Genomic DNA, 16,915 nt, shown 5'->3' with positions numbered 1-16,915 from the left:
GTAGTGGTATATTGATGCAGTACATGTCCAACATGCACCAAAAAACAGTATCACATTCAAAACGGCAGGTCCATGTTATTCACATCCTCCTCCTCTTCCTCCTTACTCTTATCCTCCTTGTTCCCCAACCTTTCCTGAATAAATTTCACAGCAGCATCCAAAAACGGTCTCTGGCTGGGCAAGAAATGCCCACCCGGATGCCAAACAATCTTCCCTTCCCTTTCCGGATCCCCTGCACAAGCCTCGATCAACGCCCGACTTCGACTATCATCAACAACCGCATCCAGTGACCCCAGCACATGCAGCACCGGCGTCTGAATCGCCGGGCTCTCATAAAATGCACGATATCTCGGCCCCGGCGCCCGGAACCCACTATAACACAGAGCAAACTTCAACGGCGGATGTTGCATCCCCTCAAACGACCCCGGGAATGCAATCGAAGCAACATCCTTCTCCGCCGAACCGCTCAAATCAATTCCCTCACAGGCAGCCTTCGAATCCGCATACCTTTCAAAAGCTCCTTTCCTCCCACTCTCCAACAATCCGGCAACCATCGCCGCCAGCGCAGCACCCTGCGAAAACCCAACCACCCCATCAAACGGTCCCTCCTCCTTCAACACCTTCGCAACAGCGGCCAACCCGTCCTCAATACCAAGATAAAGCGGCGGATTCGCAGTATTTGAACGTCTCCACCACCCGTACGCTTCGATTTTCTCTTCCTTTTTAGGGGACGGGGAGGGCTCGTAGCCCGGGATGTCGGCGGGGTCGAGGTGGATGGGGCCTGTTGGGTAGATGGCGGCGACTTCGTGGAGGGGGAAGGCTTTTGTGATGTGTTTGATCAGAGCGCGGGATTTGGCGTGGAAGAGGGTGCCGGATTGGGTGTAGCCGTGCAGCATGAGGAGTTTGAGGGGTTGGCGGGGGGGTTTTGAGGTCATGGCTGGTTGTGGTTGTGGTGGTGTAATTGTGGATAGGTAACAATATGTTATATGGGAGGGGTTTCGAATGAAGGATCTGGTAAATGGTCGGCTTGAGAGGGACAACAGGAGCGAGGGTCTATTATACATGGACAATCGGGGAGGTTGTTGGGATTTGGTGATTTTATGCGATAAGATAAGGAGTGCGGAGGGCCTGATTATGAATCACGTGCGCTATTTAGGGTATCTTTTTCGATCTATAGACTACTTTCAGTATTCCAAAGCAATAACCAGTTTTGAAACAAATGAAATGCAACACCCTTATTAGAGCCGCAGTGAATCCTTGATATTTACACTTCAGCTGCAAAGTAATGTGTTGTAGAGTAACTCAACATCGATGAATGACTTCCATACAAATAATCATTCGCCACAAGAATTGGTGCACACAATTAACACCCTCTTAGCAATGAAAAAATCAAGAATAGATAGAAATGACTCCTTAAAGGTACTGAATATATTTTTCGCCAATATTAGTTATCTGTGCACAAGCTTCAATGAGCCTGGTCTTTTACTGAGTAGTTCCTCAGCTTCAGTAATATCCAGGTTCTCTCTGATCTTGTCAAGTGAGATCCCGGGGTGTCTAGTATCGTCTGTAGCAACAGATGGTGAAGCTTCTTGTGTTTTCTGTTGGCAGCTTGCTGCCACACAGATTGTCCCTAAGGGCTATTCTTTGGTAGCGGATCATCTTCTTGGTCAAGAAGGTACTGAACCACTTTCAATTGTTTTTCCTTTTTGCATAGGCAAGAATAAATTCGGCAGTCCAAACAATGAGTCTTCATATAGTGTATACTGAGGCCATGATCAAATAGTATATTGAAGATCTGGATTGTTGTTGTGTTGTCCGTCACTTTTGTCGCTGCTGTCTCCAAAGCCCGAGATAGGTCTTGATCAGGGAAATCTTTGAGAAGAAATCCTAGCACTCTAAGATTGCGTTTTCTTATAGCATATTCCAGTAGCAATTCCTCAGTAGGTCCCTTTAAGACGTCATACGGGGCTAAGTACTCAAGCATGTTCAAGCTTCCACGCGCCGCATACTTTAAATAATCTGGTCCAAATATAACATCAAGCAAAACGCCTTTGCCAAGTGATGTCCAAAGCAGCGTCACATTCCCAACTCCACCACCGCGGCCATCAGCGATTTAATCGAGTCCGAAAAATGCCCCAAATACAAAGCTTCTCGGCTGATAAGTAATAAGAGATTGATGGAAACCGTACTGATGATTTCAGTGCGTATACACCAAGATCGAGCTCTGCAACCTTTGTGTCCCGTCTGTGGTTTCTTTCTCTCGAAGCCAATTCATCCTTATTTCGAGAGCATAAGAAGATATAGTAGTTAGTCGTTTACTGTATAGACGAAAAATGAAGTGACGGGTACTAAGCCGAATTTGGCAACCCAGGGCAACGTGACGTACCTCCACTACATAGCTATCCACTAACATCGATCTCGAGTACTCTTCTACTAGCAAACAGCTCTCCTCAGAAACTCGCCAATTAACAAATGAGAAAGAACTGCACTTCCAAAATGAGCGCTGAGCAACTCAACGTTAACATCGACAAAGTCGACTCCCAAATGGGCGAGCTCCTCACGTACGCCTTCCCCTGCCAACCTTTCTGTACCTGTCAAACTTCCCAACTAACCGAAACAAACAGGGCCTTCGAATCCCACCCTCAAATGCAACCCCCTGCCACCCACCCAACCCTCTTTTTCCTCTTTGACTTCGTCCGTACAACCCACCGCACGCTGAAGTCCATCGACGCCGAGAAATTCCGCACCGGCGACAGCGAGGCCCGCTCGCAGGCGCAGGAGGTCGTCTCCAGGAACCAGTTTGCGAATATGCTGGTTAGTGATCAGACCGGGAAGTTAGCGTTGATGACGGGTGGGGATCCGACGAATCCGTTGGATTTTGGGGATGAAATTCGGGAGAAGGCGAGGATTTTGACAGAGGTCTGAGTTGGTTGGGACTGTTCTAGCTATAAGGGGGGGGGGGGTTGTCTGGATTATAATAGATATATGGCAGGTTTTCTGGTACATGCGACTATGCTAGTGTCTAGATCATGCTACAGCAACGACGAAAGTACGTACGGTACGAACTACAGTCGTAGGTCTAACCAGACTTGACCTCAGATAGCCTACTAGCGCCGGTGGGGCACGGGGTTAATCCGGGGTGATGGGCCATGACATACAGATCGAATACGAGATTCCGGAAGTCATGGGTCGCGTGGGGCAAGGGCAGGAAGGCTACGAACAGACTACAGAGGACAACCACTCGAGACAGCAACGGAGGCCATGGGTATGACTTGGGCCAGTACAAGGTCCCCGGAAGCGTGTTGAACCTATCCAACCCAAGACAGTATCCATGGCCAAGCCCGCATCCCTCGTATTCCATATCGAAGTCGTCACGGCTGTATGCGTTTTCGATCGATGTTGCTGTCGTCGTTGCTGTTCGAGTAGCCAATCCATCATGGCAGTTGTTGTGATTGCAATTGCATTTGCATTCGTCGAAACAAGTCGTACAAACAAGCAATAAAGAAACAGGACGATAATGAAAAAACGTATTGACATAGCTGGTGGACCGACCATGTGCTAGATATCCGGAACTCCCCATCGTAAGAAGTTATAAGCAGAGAAAACGAAGAAGTGCCACACTTTTTTCAAAACATTTTTGTTGTCGAATTTTTGTCAAATTTTGGAGGGGGATCTGATCTGGGCGAGGATTCCATCTTCTATCTGCTGCGGCTGCTGCTCATTTCATTCCATTCCTTTCATTGTAAAAGAAAAAAAAAGAAAAGGTATTAATCCATCCGTCGAAAAAAGAAGCAAGAAACGCCACATTTCTTTTCTCATCACATCACATCAAATCGCTCCGCTCCGTTCCGGCCGACATTTGTTCGCGTCACATTTACTTTCTCCGGAAAGAGCAGCCCTCGGTCAGACGAGCCTTACCACCGGTGGGCTGGCAGAGAACGGTCGAGCAACCGGCGCAGATGACAACGGTCTGGGCGTGCGAGAAGACGGTGGTGATGGTGAAGCAGCCGGGGCACTTGACGTCCATGAAGAAAGAGCGAGGCTGGGGCACAAGGGTCTGTTGCGAGAAGAAAAAATCGAATCAGTCTTGGGACCTTGGTGGACGGAGTGTGTGGTGTGCTCAGGATATGTAGCGACATACCTTGAGCTTGTGCTTACGGGCCTCAGCCTGAGGCGTAGGGTTGAGGAGGTCGACCGCGAGAACCTATTGTCACGAACAAAGGTTAGTATCTCCTTCTTATCCTTCAATTTATAGATGAACAGTCGGTCGGTCAATGACCAGCGACGGCGACGACGATGAAGTCTTCCCATCCGACAGCGGCGGCATCCTCGTCGCCATAACGTAGACACGACATCGAACACCAATCCGGAGGAATAAAAACAAACTCACCATCTTGACGAGACAAAAAGTCGATCAGCGAGATAGGTTGAATAAAGGCGCTGATAGAGATGGCCTGCTTGGGGATGGTTGGTGAAAAAGCGGAAGAGAGGTCTCGTGGAGAATGGGCGATTTCGAAGCGAATTCTCAATTGGGGGCAGCGCACCCTCACTAGCCCGCGCCTGAGTTCGGGGGGCAAAAATTCATAGGGTTGGAACCCTCGCTTACTTACCTGTTTTGGGTAGGCCTTGGCGTGACTGGTACGGCAAAGGGGCCGGCCAATAAGAGGCGCAGGATCGGACGGAGAAGATGCCGATTCGCGGGTTCATACAACGGCCTAGTAACTTCTCGAGAGATCTATAGTTTTAAGGGAAGAAGAAATGCAGTCAATTGCTAAATACAACGCTCTATCGCTAATGGTAATCCGCTGTTCTACACATGAATGATACCGACCTTTTTTATGCATGCCTACGCGCGCAAGATGGTCTAGATTCTCCAAAAGCCCCATCTCGGGCGTTGGTCATCAGGAAAGAGAAAAAAATCGAACTATTTTACCCTAGAAGTGTCGCATAGTTGATATGCGATTGGCCGGGCACCCAACGAGCCAATCACTGGGCCTTCTTCGCAACGGCAACGCCTTTTCTGGCAGTGGCCTGCGCTTCCTCGACGTGCGGGTGCTTGATAGTCAAGCACCAGATATCGATATAATCGCAGATCGTGGTGATAACGTCATGCTGCAACACATTAGACTTTATCGTAAATATTAATGGAACCCTTTAGACATACCACGAAGCTCCCATAGACACCAACAGCCAGACCAAGCGAAACAAACACAAACGCCACCTGGCTGCTCAAATCGGCACCAAGAATGCTAGACCAGAGACCAAAGAAAGGACCCGCGCTGTCGAACACGGCGAGAACCAATGGGATCTGAAGGATGTTGAAGTACGGGAAGGGGGCCTTGACCAGGTGTCCCACGATCATCCGGCCCACAGAATAGGCGTTAATCAAACCAACGTACAGAACGAATGGAATCAAGTAGTTCTCCAAAATAGCCGGCTGCAAGTACAGGTAGGCCGGGACGAAGATCCAGGTCGCCACAAGAGGGAGAAGACCGAACAGGGGCTTAATAGGGTCCTGGCCGCGTTCTCTACGGACTTGCACGACGTGGTAGATACTGGAGCCGGTGGCGAAGAAGAGGAGCAGACCACCATAAACCAGGTACCATTGCGTAAAGGACATCACATAGGCGGCCTCTGGGATCCAATCCAATTTGGGCACGCCGACAGTGTCGAACATAGCACGGTGCCAGAAGCTGCCGCCACCTTCGTAGGCCGTAAATGCGAACACCACGCAGAGCGTTAGCACTCCTTCCACGGGGCCCGAGACAATACCCAGCGTCAAAACCTGGGTGTAGTACTCATCCCAGGTCTGGACGTAGAAAGTCATGGTGGCTAAAGACCAGTCAGCCTCTCTCAAACGTACAACCAGAAGCTGCACGTACATCCAAACAGAGTCAACACGGTAGCCCATGATTGGCCAAAGTTCATCGTAGAGCAGAAGATCAAGACACCCAATGCGGTGTTGCAAGCATCAACGCTATGATCAAACAGTTCACCCAGAGGGCCACTCTGTCTCGTTCTCCGCCTAACACAGATACTTCAGTACGCGAAAGCCGGGCAAATGGGAAAGAGAAGACATACGCCTGCATGCCATCTACAGCATCGAACGTCTGATAGAGGAAAAGACCCAGTGCGCAGCTGGCATAGACCCAAGGGGGACAATCCTGGTCCAGCGTCGGGTTGTAATAGAGCACGGTAAAGAGATTAATTATCACAAATAGGAAGCCCGTCAGGGTGATCTACCGTCATACGGCCCTTGTGTTATTATCATCATTGACGCATTGGGCAAGAGGGCACAGAAGATGCAAAGGGCTAAAGTAAGGATAAACACTTACGGCATTGGGCCTGCACGACGGTTAGCCATGGCCTTCCATCACCACCACCACCACCACCACCACCATCATCATCATCATCATCATCATCTTTCTTTTCCGTAATAGGAAAAAGGGAAACTTACGCCATGCTCATGGGAAAACAGTGGATCACAAAGTTATTATAGAACGGCTTAAGAATGTACCGGCTTATGAACGAGTGGTCGACACCTGCATACCGGTAACTCTTCAAATTTGGCAATTGATGCTGGCGGATGTACACCATCTTGGCGGCTTGCTTTTCCCTTGTGGGAATACCTCAACTGGGTGTTTTTGCCGTTCTGCGCCAGTCAGTAAAATCGGAATAGGAAAGAGAAAACGAGAAGTACGCGACGGATTGGACCGGACAATGCAAAAGCGGTGAAGAAAGAAAACAGACGAGAAGTTCGAAGGTTTGAAGACGAATGGCAAAGAACAGGGCAGGTATATGGGATTTTGGACAGGTGAGTGTTCAATAAGAATCTGATATCAGGCGAGAAGAAAAAGAAAAGAAAAGAAAAGAAAAGAAAAGCAATAGTGCCCGATCCGATGCAAAGAAGCGCCTGCGTTAGTCGAGTCTTGTTTGGTTTTCTGCCGGCGGAGAAGCGAACCCCTCGAAAAGCGCGTATAAACTGTGCACGTAGACACTCGGTCCTGTCACTGCAGACTCTACTTGCATGTGCGTAACCTGGTTTGCAGTCGGTTATTGATTCAAGACAGAGGGCGATAATCGAAAAGACACGATCTTCACGGAGAAAAATGTCTGGAGTGGGGAAACGAAGGATTTTCGAAGCAAGAAATCGCGGTAGCCGAGGCTTAAGCTAGAAAAGGAGCTAAGAATAGGAGATAAAAGAAAAGTTAAGAGAACAATCTAAGTAGAAATTTCTCAATTAATTTCTCGAAACTAAACACTGAACATCGTGTGATACACCAAAAAAAAAAAAAAAAAGAAAAAGAAAAGAAATATATGTACGATGGCCGATGTCCCAGGTATCAGAAAATTGTAAGACATAAAAGTCGTCGACGGTCAACCAATACCTCTTTGGAACCACCCCCAAACAATCAAGCTTCCATATACAATACGGAGTAAAATCACTTCCACAGTCAATCGAGGTTGGTTGGTTGGAGTACCTGCACCCAGCCACGGGGTGCTCGAAATAAGGTTGCGCTAAGAAATAGTGATAGCGCCTCAGTGTTCCAGATTCGCCCTATTCATAGCACTCTCCAGATTTAACCAACTGGGCTCCACGGCATCGGGATCAGGATCCGACTTTGCATGGTTTGGATCAGTGGAACCGTCTTGTGAACGGTCTCGGCCCAGCCTTCAATCTGCCACGACTGTTCCCGACGGATTTTGCGCTCTTCCAAGTTCGCAAACTGCCACAAGTGGTGCACCGTGTTCAAGTCGCCAATCTGCACGAACCATGCGCCCACACCTTCCATCACCTCCCGACGAGCTGTGAGGCCACGTCGCCAGTGCGTTTCCCATTCGAGGAGGTTTCCAGGGTGAAGAGTGTACGATCGGAGCTCGAAGATACCTCCCAGGCGGCGGGGTGGGGTCGTGGGCCAGAAAGAGAATTCTTGCATGAGGGATGTTTTCTTGCTCTTAATCAACTTCTTCAGCTTTCGGTCGAATTCAGGGAACTCCGGGTGTTGCGATATGCTATGCAATGAGGAATGGTAGCCATCGTATCGCTGGTACTCCCAGATGTGGACTTGATGGCCTTGTCAGCAAAAAGGAATCCCTCACGAGCAAGAGCCTGGTAAAAGAACTTTACCAAAAGTATCGTTATCGCCCACTTGCGTACGCCAGCTGCCAACCAGATGCAATTTGTTCTCCTCCATTTGGGCCATGCGGGGATACCAGGTGCTGATGAGGTCGACATATTCATCCACCTTATCGGGCTTGACTTCGTGGAAGACGATCGAGTGGACATATTTTCCGCGAGCGAGGACTTGCGAGAAGGAGCGTTCGATGTCTTTGTCGAGCTGCTGGCCTTCCTTAGTTCCATAGATGAGCGACGATAGAGCACCACGCTTGGGAGACTGATTCTTCAATTCTTCATCCCCTAGAGAACGGTGCATGGAAAGTGAGCCCAGTGCCTTGCTATCAAGAACCGCAGCGGCATCAAAAACATGTTTATTGGTACTGCTCGTGTTGCTCGAATGAGGAGCAGCGGGAGCGGTAGCGTACTCACGGAAACGATCACGGGAAGTAGGGGGAGGGGAAGAGGCAGATGAGGAAGCAGAAGCATCGACAGACTGACTCTCTTGTTCCTTCTTCTTGCGGGCCACCTCCAAATTCTCACGAAACTCTTTTTGACGCGCGTTGAACTCAGTAGCCGAGTCGGCAGTGATGTCACGAATGGAGGGGGTTCTGGAGACCACAGCGGACGAACTGAAGGGTCGTACCAGAAGGGAAACAGGACGAGCAACACGCGAAGCAAGCATCATGGGAAACGCTGAAAACAACCACAATAGCAGGACAAAAGAAAGCAACAACTGAGACAAGAATGGTGTAAGTCGGTCAATATGAAGCCGGGGAAAGCTTCGTTGACGACAGTAAAAAAAAAAAAAACAACGATTGATCACACGACTTGAAGTATAAGAGAAAAATTCCTTGTAAGACACAGGCGAGAAGAAGCGGGGAATTAGAAAGAGAATAACAGGGATTGGATGAAGGGGGGGAAAGTGCTCTTGTGTCTGGCAAACGAAGAGAAGGAACGTTGCAGTGCGAGGGTAAGACAAACGCCGAAGAGGAGTAAGAGTTAGAGAGAGAACTGGAGATAGCCGAGAAGAGGAGTCCAGAGAGTGAAGATCGAAAATATCGTAGAATTGGAAGATAGATGGCTTGGAGATTACTGTAGATATAGCGAAGAAATAGAGAGGGGGAAGAGAGAGAGGAAACCGAGTCGAGAGCCGATAAAGTTGCGAGATACCGGGGAAAGGTGCGGAGAGCGCCCGATTGGAATGAAGTCACCGCTTCACTGCTACACCAGAGGTACCTAGCTGTTAATAATACTATTTTGTAGATTTATACTTAACAGGGAATATTATTATGGAGTATCTTATGGAGTAAAGAAGATCTCTGAGCTCAGTGTGGAATGAGGTTGTTCATTCTTGAAGCCACCATGACGAAAGTCTCCACCAGATATCTGTAGGATGCTGTAGACTACCGAGGGCTGTGTGTTCTGTAGGAATACACAAAATCTACATTGAGTGTTGTTGTTTATCCCCTTGCATTCACTGTTGAGGATACTCTATATAACCCCTTGGTAGATCGTTCCTGTGTCTAAACCATCACAGTTACCCATAGCCATACCTGCCTCTATCCGGACTCTTATCAGTGACATCAGCAGTGGTGCAAACTGCGCCGCCCGCTGAGCATCCACAGGGAACCCAAAGTCTTCGCCAGGATTGTCACTTCATCCACAGATCCTCTGTTTATTCGTTTATTCAGTCTAACTCTTTACAGAGTATTGTGTATGTCCTTTGATAACAGAACAGTCATGAACGACCCCTACAATCCAAATCCGCCCCTCTCCTACGAGGCGTCCGCCACCGCCACTCATCCTCACATCGCTTCAACTCTACCGCCAGAGGTAGTCTCTTGTCTGAAAAATTCACGCTTCGTATGATTTACACTCCAGAAGGCAATAATAGAGAAATGGACTGACCAATACTCAGCTCCATCTCGCAACATGCGACGGCTTAACCCCCCACATCTCCCTCATGTCCTACACCTACCTCCCCTCAACGCCTTTTGATGCGCACCCAACCATCATAATGACTACCAATCCGTCATCGCGGAAGACAAATCACCTCCTCACAAACCCCAGAGTCTCCCTCCTTGTCCATGACTGGGTCTCCCACCGTCCCCCGCTCCGTGCCTCCAACCCGGGAGATCGCGATGGTTCTCCTCCGCCCGCGGCCACCCGTTCGTCACTAGCTGGTATGTTGCTAAACCTGAATACCAGTGCACTGTCTAGTATCTCGACAACCCTTGCGGGAGAAGCACGGTTCCTAGAGCCAGGATCCGAAGAAGAAAGCTGGTGTAAGGAGAGACACTTGGAGAATAATACGTTTGAGGAGGAGGAAATAAATATGTTTGGTCTGCGGCAGCAGCAACAGCAACAGTCAGGAGAGGCAGCCGGCCAACGACGTCCCAGTATGACGGTTGATGATAATGCGCGGGTTGTTACGGTCAAAGTACGCGAAGGACGGATTGCGGATTGGAAGGGGGGTGTTCGAGATTGGGCAATTGTCACGGATGGTCAGGAGCAGCCAGCGACAACGTCTGTCAATGGTGTGCCGTCTTCGTCTTCGTAGCGATCTCCGGTCTTATTCTTTTGCTCTCATTGATATTCAACACAGCACAGAACCAAACTTCATACTACATAGCGATATCCCGACTCATTCCACTGATATTGAATTCAACTAAGACACACGGGGGTACTCTCCCCGCTAAACTGCTACATACCAATCAAACCATTCGTAATCCAATCCTCCACAATCCAGACAAATCACCTGACCTGACATCATTACCCGAGCTGTCAACCGATCCGATTTTCAATATCCACACCAGCATCGAATGCGACATCGCCAGCCTACGATATGATCTAGCAATTGCAATCTTATCTTCTATACCACTCATTCTACAGTTCAACCCCTTCTCCCTCGGCAAAAATACCACAACAATCACAATGCGCCTCGCCCACCTCCACCTCCCAAGCATAACCCCCTTCTCCCGCGTCTCCCACCTTCAAGAAACTCTCACAACCCGCCTCCTCGCCTACAAAAAGCTCACATCTCAATTGCCCTCCCAATCACCGTCGCCAACACCAAGATCAACACCCTCAAAACCCCCAGACCCCACAATTATAACCTTCACCCCAAACCCCGTCTACACAACCGGCCGGCGCGACCTTCCCCCCTCCAACACAGCGAGTACCAAGGCACTTTCTCTCCCGCCGGGGCTGGAGCCGATTCGGTCGCTTTTGGTTCCTGATGGTTATGTCCATTTCTTTTCCCCAACTGGCAATAGCGATGGGGAGAGAAAGGCAGAATACCACCCCACCCTCCGCGGTGGACAGACGACATACCATGGACCAGGGCAGATGGTCGCGTACACGATCCTTGATCTGAAGAGACTTGGTCTAACTCCGCGATGTCATATACGGGTTTTGGAAAATAGTGTTGTGGATGTGCTGGGACGGTATAGGATACCGGGTGCCATTACCGAGGATCCCGGGGTTTGGGTTCCTTCGTCATCTAAAGAAGGTCCGTCGAAGAAGATCACGGCAGTTGGTGTGCATTTGAGAAGGAACATTAGTAGTTACGGGATTGGGTTTAATGTGACTGAGGAGCCGATGTGGTATTTCCGGCAGATTGTCGCGTGTGGGTTGGAGGGACGTGAGGCGACAAGTCTGGAGGGACAGGGGGCCCAGACTTCAGTAAATGATGTGGCGAGTCAGTTTGTTGAAGCGTTTACGAGGAGGATAAATGCGGATTTTGCTTGTGGGGATGGTGCCTCCGGGGAGAAGATTGAAGAGGTCTATAACGTTCGAGAAGAGGATCTTTTACGGGCGTGATTGAACCAGGACATGGCAGTCTATTCAAAGGAAAAAGATATCTGCAACAAATAAGGATCATCAAGGTAGTACATGTGAGTAATCTCTGAAAAAAGACACAAATCGCATATAAAACATTCGCCTCTTTGGCGGGTTGGGTAATAACGGAAGTAGATGAAGAACAAAACCTGGGCATTCTATTCTCCGATAGCGTACCCGTCTTTCAAACATTAAAAGTAAAAGTTAGGCCAAAATATATATAAAACGAAGAGAATAGGGTAATAAAAAGAGCCCGCGCCAAAGTACTGAACAAGCAAATGGTCGGGTTGAAACCGGAGGACGAACGACTGACAATTTGGTCAGGAATTGGACTAGCGGACGTGGTCACACGTTGGGGTGGTCAGAGAATAACACATCCCTGCTTGCTCGATTTGGACCCTTGGGTTTTGACGTCGAGGGCAACCTTGGCGGCTTCACCAAAAGTTTCCCGGATGCCACGGTTTTGGACGGCAGAACATTCTAACTTTTGTCAGCCTACGTTCCCAAATTCTCAAAAATAGGAACCATGTCTTACCAAGGTACTTCACCGCGCCAATCTCTTTTGCCTTGGCCAATCCCTGCTCGAATGTAATGGCGTTCGGGTTGTCGTTCAGATCCTCGTCTTTCCTCAAGTCGCATTTCAGTGCTGTAAGAACCATCCTCACACCCGGGCAGTTTTCGGAGATTTCCTCCACCCACTTGCTGGCGACGTTCTCAAACGAATCAGGGCTGTCGACCTGTATCACGAATTAACCACCGCAAACTCGAAAATGGATATGAAGGCGACGCTTACACTGAAGCAAAGCATAATCACGTGGGTATCTTCATATGAAAGCGCGCGCAATCGATCGAATTCTTCCTGACCGGCCGTATCCCAAAGCGACAATTCCATATGCACATTATCGACGAAGATATCTAAACAGGATGAGTACGTGAAACGAACACGAGATATGGTTTGTTAATTACCATGGACATAGTTCTCTAATAACGCAGAGACGTTAGCATATACTTCAAATTCATAGCTGGGAATTGGGCGCGCGTACCAAAAACAGTGGGTTCACTATACTCCGCAAAATCCAGTGGTTAGTCTCCTGTCGCGACCTGAATGTCTCAGTGTAGAATCGCCTTACTATACTGTGGGGAAAAATCTAGCGTGGAGAAGTAAATTAGCTGGATTGTACTCAGGAATTTAATTGAATTGAGGTAGTCCAAAACTTACCCTCTCGTAAACACGTTTAGCGCCGAAGTCTTGCCACAAGCACCGTCGCCTCTACTCCAGAATTAGTACCCTTCCAGAAGGCCGACAGGCCATGGATATCACTGACAAGAGAACCATTTTCCGCTGAACGACTTTCTGGCGCCCACAAAGCTCCATGGTGGTGAATGGTGTCAATGTCACGTCAAGGTAATAAGGTGGCGCGAAGAGGAATCAGGGGAATTAAATAGCGCCAAAGAGAGAAAATCTTGGATCGAGAACAATAAAAGCGGGTATTGATTATATATATAATGAGAGTTGTGTCGCGCTCGCTTCGGGTAGTGATATAGAGCAGAAAATGAATTATTTGAAGAAAAGATGAAAAGAGAGAATCAGGCAGTGCAGAGGCAAGTATCGTCGTCGATGACATATGATCCCGAAACGGAACAGCGAATAGGGCGAATGCCTGCGCCACAGTAATCCACCAACCTAATCAGGAATTACTGTCTTCGGGACTAATAACACGACCTAATAATCAGGTTGGGTTATTTATGAGCAGGGTGAGAGCAGCATCTGCAGAGGTCTCTCCGTATCTGGCCGCCCGAGTGAGTTTGTTCCTGGGGGAACAATGAAATTAAAGGATGGAGACAAAGGGACCCGTTCCGTCACAATTTAAAGATCTCCACTGGTGACGCTGAACAATGAGGCTTGATCCGGCTTTTTGCAGTCGAAATTGTTGTACCACTGGTTTAAAAATAGGAATATGTAGGGTTTTGTTGCCTGGGATGCCGTAAAGATATATATATCTCTCTCTTTTCACAGGAATTGATGTACGTATTCGTATGGTTCGGGGTAAATCTACACTGTATAGAGTACAAGCCACACATAAGCGCTACGCCGCACGCAGAGATCAATCATATCATTCAGTCGAACCACTCATATTCCTTTAATTTGGTAATGTTTTCAATTCCTCCTATTACTACTACAGGGTATTGATCAACGACCTCGATGGATTGAACAGTGTCCGGCCTGATAACAGTGGAATACTCACATACGAATGGATGCCGGTATGCTAAAATTCATTCCTCCCGGCACCCACTTCAAGAGGCTCAATAATGAAAATGAGAAATCGATAATTTCAGCTCCTTGCAATCGCGTATATTTATGCCTGCGCATGGACAATCTGCAAATCCTCAAGTATGGAGCTGGAAATATATTCCTTGCTGGAGCGCATTGACTCAACGCTAATATAAAGCTACTCCGGTTTTTTTAATTTGTCCAATTTAGCTAGCATCGCTCTTCAATAGATATTGATAATGATTTCGAAAATTGTAGAGAATGCGAAAATGTTGAGATTACAAGCACTCATACTAGGTGGCCATTCTGAGCGCGGGGAACACCGGACTCCGATAAGCGCGGGAGCTCAGTTTGGAAGCTCACTCTACCATCCGTCTGTCAAAACTCACTGCCTGCGCCTTTTACCGCAAACAGCGACCGGATTGTCATATTGAAAATTGCCAGGTATCATTTCAAAAACCGTTAGACGTCATTTATTTCACCATATAAACTTTCATAATGTCCGACGACGATGATTTCATGCAGGACTCTGGTGACGAGGAGTACGCCCCCCCGCGCCCACCAACAATCTATCAGAACAGAACTGACCGGTACCAACATTAGTTATGACTTCGAGTACGAAGATGCCGATGACGATGAATCTGGAGACGTTGGAATCGAAAATAAATACTACAACGCCAAGCAGATGAAGGCCGACAATCCAGAGGAGGCTATCGATGAATTTTTGGGTGTACCTGCACTGGAAGAAGAGAAAAGCGACTGGTACAGGCCCCATCGATTTGTAGCTGGAGTGATATGGAAATAGACGCTGACACATTTGCCCAGGGGATTCAAAGGATTGAAACAGGCCATCAAGCTTGAATTCAAACTGGGAAGATATGGCGATGTACGCAGTTTTCTCGAAAGCACAAGTCCATCCCATGCTGACTGTCCCAGGCCGTCGAACACTACCGCGAACTCCTTACCTATGTTAAATCGGCCGTTACACGAAACTACTCGGAGAAGTCGATCAACAACATGCTGGATTACATCGAGAAAGGCTCGGACGACGCCAAGGCCTATCAGTGCATGGAGGAATTCTACTCGTTGACCCTCTACTCTTTCCAAAACACCAATAACGAGCGTTTATGGCTGAAGACCAACATCAAGCTGGCCCGTCTTTGGTTGGAGCGCAAGGAGTATGGCCAGCTGAGCAAGAAGGTGCGGGAGTTACACCGCGCATGCCAACGGGAAGACGGCTCGGATGATCCCAGCAAAGGCACCTATCTGCTCGAACTCTACGCCCTTGAGATCCAGATGTATGCGGAAACGAAGAACAACAAACGACTCAAAGCCCTGTACCAGCGAGCGCTCCGTGTGCGGTCGGCCGTGCCACACCCCAAGATCATGGGAATTATCCGCGAGTGTGGTGGAAAAATGCACATGAGTGAAGAGAACTGGGAGGAAGCACAGAGTGACTTTTTCGAATCGTTCCGGAACTACGACGAGGCAGGATCAATGCAGCGGATCCAGGTGCTTAAGTATCTGGTGTTGGCGACCATGTTGATGAAGTCGGATATCAACCCGTTTGATTCACAGGAAACAAAGCCGTACAAGAGCGACCCACGCATTTCGGCCATGACCGACTTGGTGGATGCATTCCAGCGGGACGATATCCACACGTACGAAGCAATCCTGAGCAAAAACCCAGACGTGTTGGCCGATCCATTTATTGCGGAGAATATCGATGAGGTCAGTCGGAATATGCGGACTAAGGCCATTCTCAAGTTGATTGCCCCGTACACGAGATTTTCGTTGAACTTTATCTCCAAGAACATAAAAATCTCCGTGCAGGAAGTTCAGGACATTTTGAGCTTCTTAATCCTGGACAAAAAACTCGATGCTAAAATTGACCAAGAAAATGGTATTGTCGTGGTAGAAAATAACAGCGACGTGGATCGATTACGATCTCTCCAGGAGTGGATCTCGTCGCTACGGACGCTGTGGGAAGCGACCCTGAACGGCGAGGGGTTTAAGGCGGACGAGGCTGCACAGCTTCAGAGTATGGCAGCCGGACCCATGTTCCCATTGGGGTTTGGCGATGACGGTTCAGTGGGGGCAAGTATGCGCACCCGATCACGGGGCGGATTCAAAGGCCGGGGAGGAAAGGTCGGATCGAGGGCGTTTTAGGGTGTGCATACACACGCGCGCTCCGCCGCAAAAAAGAAAAAAAAAAAAAAAAAGACAGATTTCTTTGTCTCATCCATGATTGCTGCAGGTCTACACCGGAGGTGGGCTGAATGGTGCATGTAGGCGAAGAAGCTAGTTGTCTGTCTGTCGGCCTGTCTGCGGGCATGGTGTGTTGTGATCGCCGGGGAGGGAAACAAACGATGCGGTGTGTTCCCGCAAACGCCGTACTTTTTTTCTTGCTAGTGTCCCATTTGCTTTTTTTCCCCTGCCCAACTGGATCTTGACTGGATAATGATAATGAATTACGAAGATAATGAGATTTCGACCTGGCAGAAGTCCGATGGCTTGTTTTTGTACGGCTATGGCGCGTCATGTACCGGGTACTTGCGCCCTGGTGGCTGGCAGTACTGCAAATAGAGTACTAGTGACAGTTGGCGTTTGTCAACGAGTCAGGACTCCAATTTTTTTTTTTTTTTTTTTTTTTTTTTTTTTTTTTTTTTTTTTTTTTTTTTTTT

At 48.5% G+C, this 16,915-nt stretch overlaps 10 protein-coding genes across 10 annotated transcripts; 4 read left to right on the top strand and 6 right to left on the bottom strand.

The window, feature by feature from the left end:
• Nucleotides 1–56: 56 nt before the first annotated feature.
• Nucleotides 57–935, bottom strand: EURHEDRAFT_376691 (alpha/beta hydrolase; the record flags this gene model as incomplete). The annotated part of the gene is made up of 1 exon (XM_040778881.1): nt 57–935. The coding sequence occupies one exon, from the start codon at nt 933–935 to the stop codon at nt 57–59; it is 879 nt and encodes a 292-aa protein (XP_040639855.1).
• Nucleotides 936–2,415: 1,480 nt separating this feature from the next.
• Nucleotides 2,416–3,208, top strand: EURHEDRAFT_411314 (uncharacterized protein). Its single transcript, XM_040781583.1, has 2 exons — nt 2,416–2,561; nt 2,625–3,208. Exons 1-2 carry the CDS (start codon nt 2,497–2,499, stop codon nt 2,923–2,925), a joined length of 366 nt encoding a protein of 121 aa, XP_040639854.1. The 5' UTR covers nt 2,416–2,496; the 3' UTR covers nt 2,926–3,208.
• On the bottom strand, nt 3,003–3,862 carry EURHEDRAFT_364165 (uncharacterized protein). The gene has a single exon (XM_040778498.1). The coding sequence runs from the start codon at nt 3,578–3,580 to the stop codon at nt 3,080–3,082; it is 501 nt and encodes a 166-aa protein (XP_040639853.1). The 5' UTR covers nt 3,581–3,862; the 3' UTR covers nt 3,003–3,079.
• Nucleotides 3,863–3,874: 12 nt separating this feature from the next.
• Nucleotides 3,875–4,393, bottom strand: EURHEDRAFT_514577 (40S ribosomal protein eS27; the record flags this gene model as incomplete). Its single annotated transcript, XM_040786280.1, has 3 exons — nt 3,875–4,057; nt 4,142–4,204; nt 4,391–4,393. 3 exons carry the CDS (start codon nt 4,391–4,393, stop codon nt 3,875–3,877), a joined length of 249 nt encoding a protein of 82 aa, XP_040639852.1.
• Nucleotides 4,394–4,986: 593 nt separating this feature from the next.
• On the bottom strand, nt 4,987–6,597 carry EURHEDRAFT_453455 (aminoalcoholphosphotransferase; the record flags this gene model as incomplete). Its single annotated transcript, XM_040784118.1, has 6 exons — nt 4,987–5,112; nt 5,165–5,832; nt 5,883–6,025; nt 6,082–6,239; nt 6,336–6,345; nt 6,458–6,597. 6 exons carry the CDS (start codon nt 6,595–6,597, stop codon nt 4,987–4,989), a joined length of 1,245 nt encoding a protein of 414 aa, XP_040639851.1.
• A 709-nt stretch (nt 6,598–7,306) lies between these two features.
• On the bottom strand, nt 7,307–8,911 carry EURHEDRAFT_411312 (NIPSNAP family protein). Its single transcript, XM_040781582.1, has 2 exons — nt 8,129–8,911; nt 7,307–8,065 (listed from the first exon to the last, which is right to left on the bottom strand). Exons 1-2 carry the CDS (start codon nt 8,799–8,801, stop codon nt 7,581–7,583), a joined length of 1,158 nt encoding a protein of 385 aa, XP_040639850.1. The 5' UTR covers nt 8,802–8,911; the 3' UTR covers nt 7,307–7,580.
• A 653-nt stretch (nt 8,912–9,564) lies between these two features.
• Nucleotides 9,565–10,911, top strand: EURHEDRAFT_411310 (pyridoxamine 5'-phosphate oxidase family protein). The gene is made up of 2 exons (XM_040781581.1): nt 9,565–9,982; nt 10,038–10,911. Exons 1-2 carry the CDS (start codon nt 9,860–9,862, stop codon nt 10,677–10,679), a joined length of 765 nt encoding a protein of 254 aa, XP_040639849.1. The 5' UTR covers nt 9,565–9,859; the 3' UTR covers nt 10,680–10,911.
• A 94-nt stretch (nt 10,912–11,005) lies between these two features.
• Nucleotides 11,006–11,941, top strand: EURHEDRAFT_498182 (lipoyl(octanoyl) transferase LIP2; the record flags this gene model as incomplete). The annotated part of the gene is made up of 2 exons (XM_040785707.1): nt 11,006–11,365; nt 11,411–11,941. The coding sequence occupies exons 1-2, from the start codon at nt 11,054–11,056 to the stop codon at nt 11,939–11,941; spliced, it is 843 nt and encodes a 280-aa protein (XP_040639848.1). The 5' UTR covers nt 11,006–11,053.
• A 379-nt stretch (nt 11,942–12,320) lies between these two features.
• rho3 (Rho family GTPase RHO3) lies at nt 12,321–13,334 on the bottom strand (the record flags this gene model as incomplete). The annotated part of the gene is made up of 8 exons (XM_040784128.1): nt 12,321–12,439; nt 12,495–12,696; nt 12,753–12,874; nt 12,926–12,940; nt 13,003–13,019; nt 13,090–13,107; nt 13,179–13,229; nt 13,285–13,334. 8 exons carry the CDS (start codon nt 13,332–13,334, stop codon nt 12,321–12,323), a joined length of 594 nt encoding a protein of 197 aa, XP_040639847.1.
• Nucleotides 13,335–14,729: 1,395 nt separating this feature from the next.
• On the top strand, nt 14,730–16,400 carry EURHEDRAFT_453675 (putative COP9 signalosome subunit 2 (CsnB); the record flags this gene model as incomplete). Its single annotated transcript, XM_040784141.1, has 4 exons — nt 14,730–14,773; nt 14,835–14,993; nt 15,057–15,117; nt 15,168–16,400. The coding sequence occupies 4 exons, from the start codon at nt 14,730–14,732 to the stop codon at nt 16,398–16,400; spliced, it is 1,497 nt and encodes a 498-aa protein (XP_040639846.1).
• Between the last annotated feature and the right edge of the window lie 515 nt (nt 16,401–16,915).

Source organism: Aspergillus ruber (genome assembly GCF_000600275.1).
Source record: "Aspergillus ruber CBS 135680 unplaced genomic scaffold scaffold00009, whole genome shotgun sequence".
In the NCBI taxonomy this organism is placed as follows: domain Eukaryota; kingdom Fungi; phylum Ascomycota; class Eurotiomycetes; order Eurotiales; family Aspergillaceae; genus Aspergillus; species Aspergillus ruber.
Note: the sequence above shows the minus strand (reverse complement) of the source record. Positions and strands in the feature narration are given on the sequence as shown.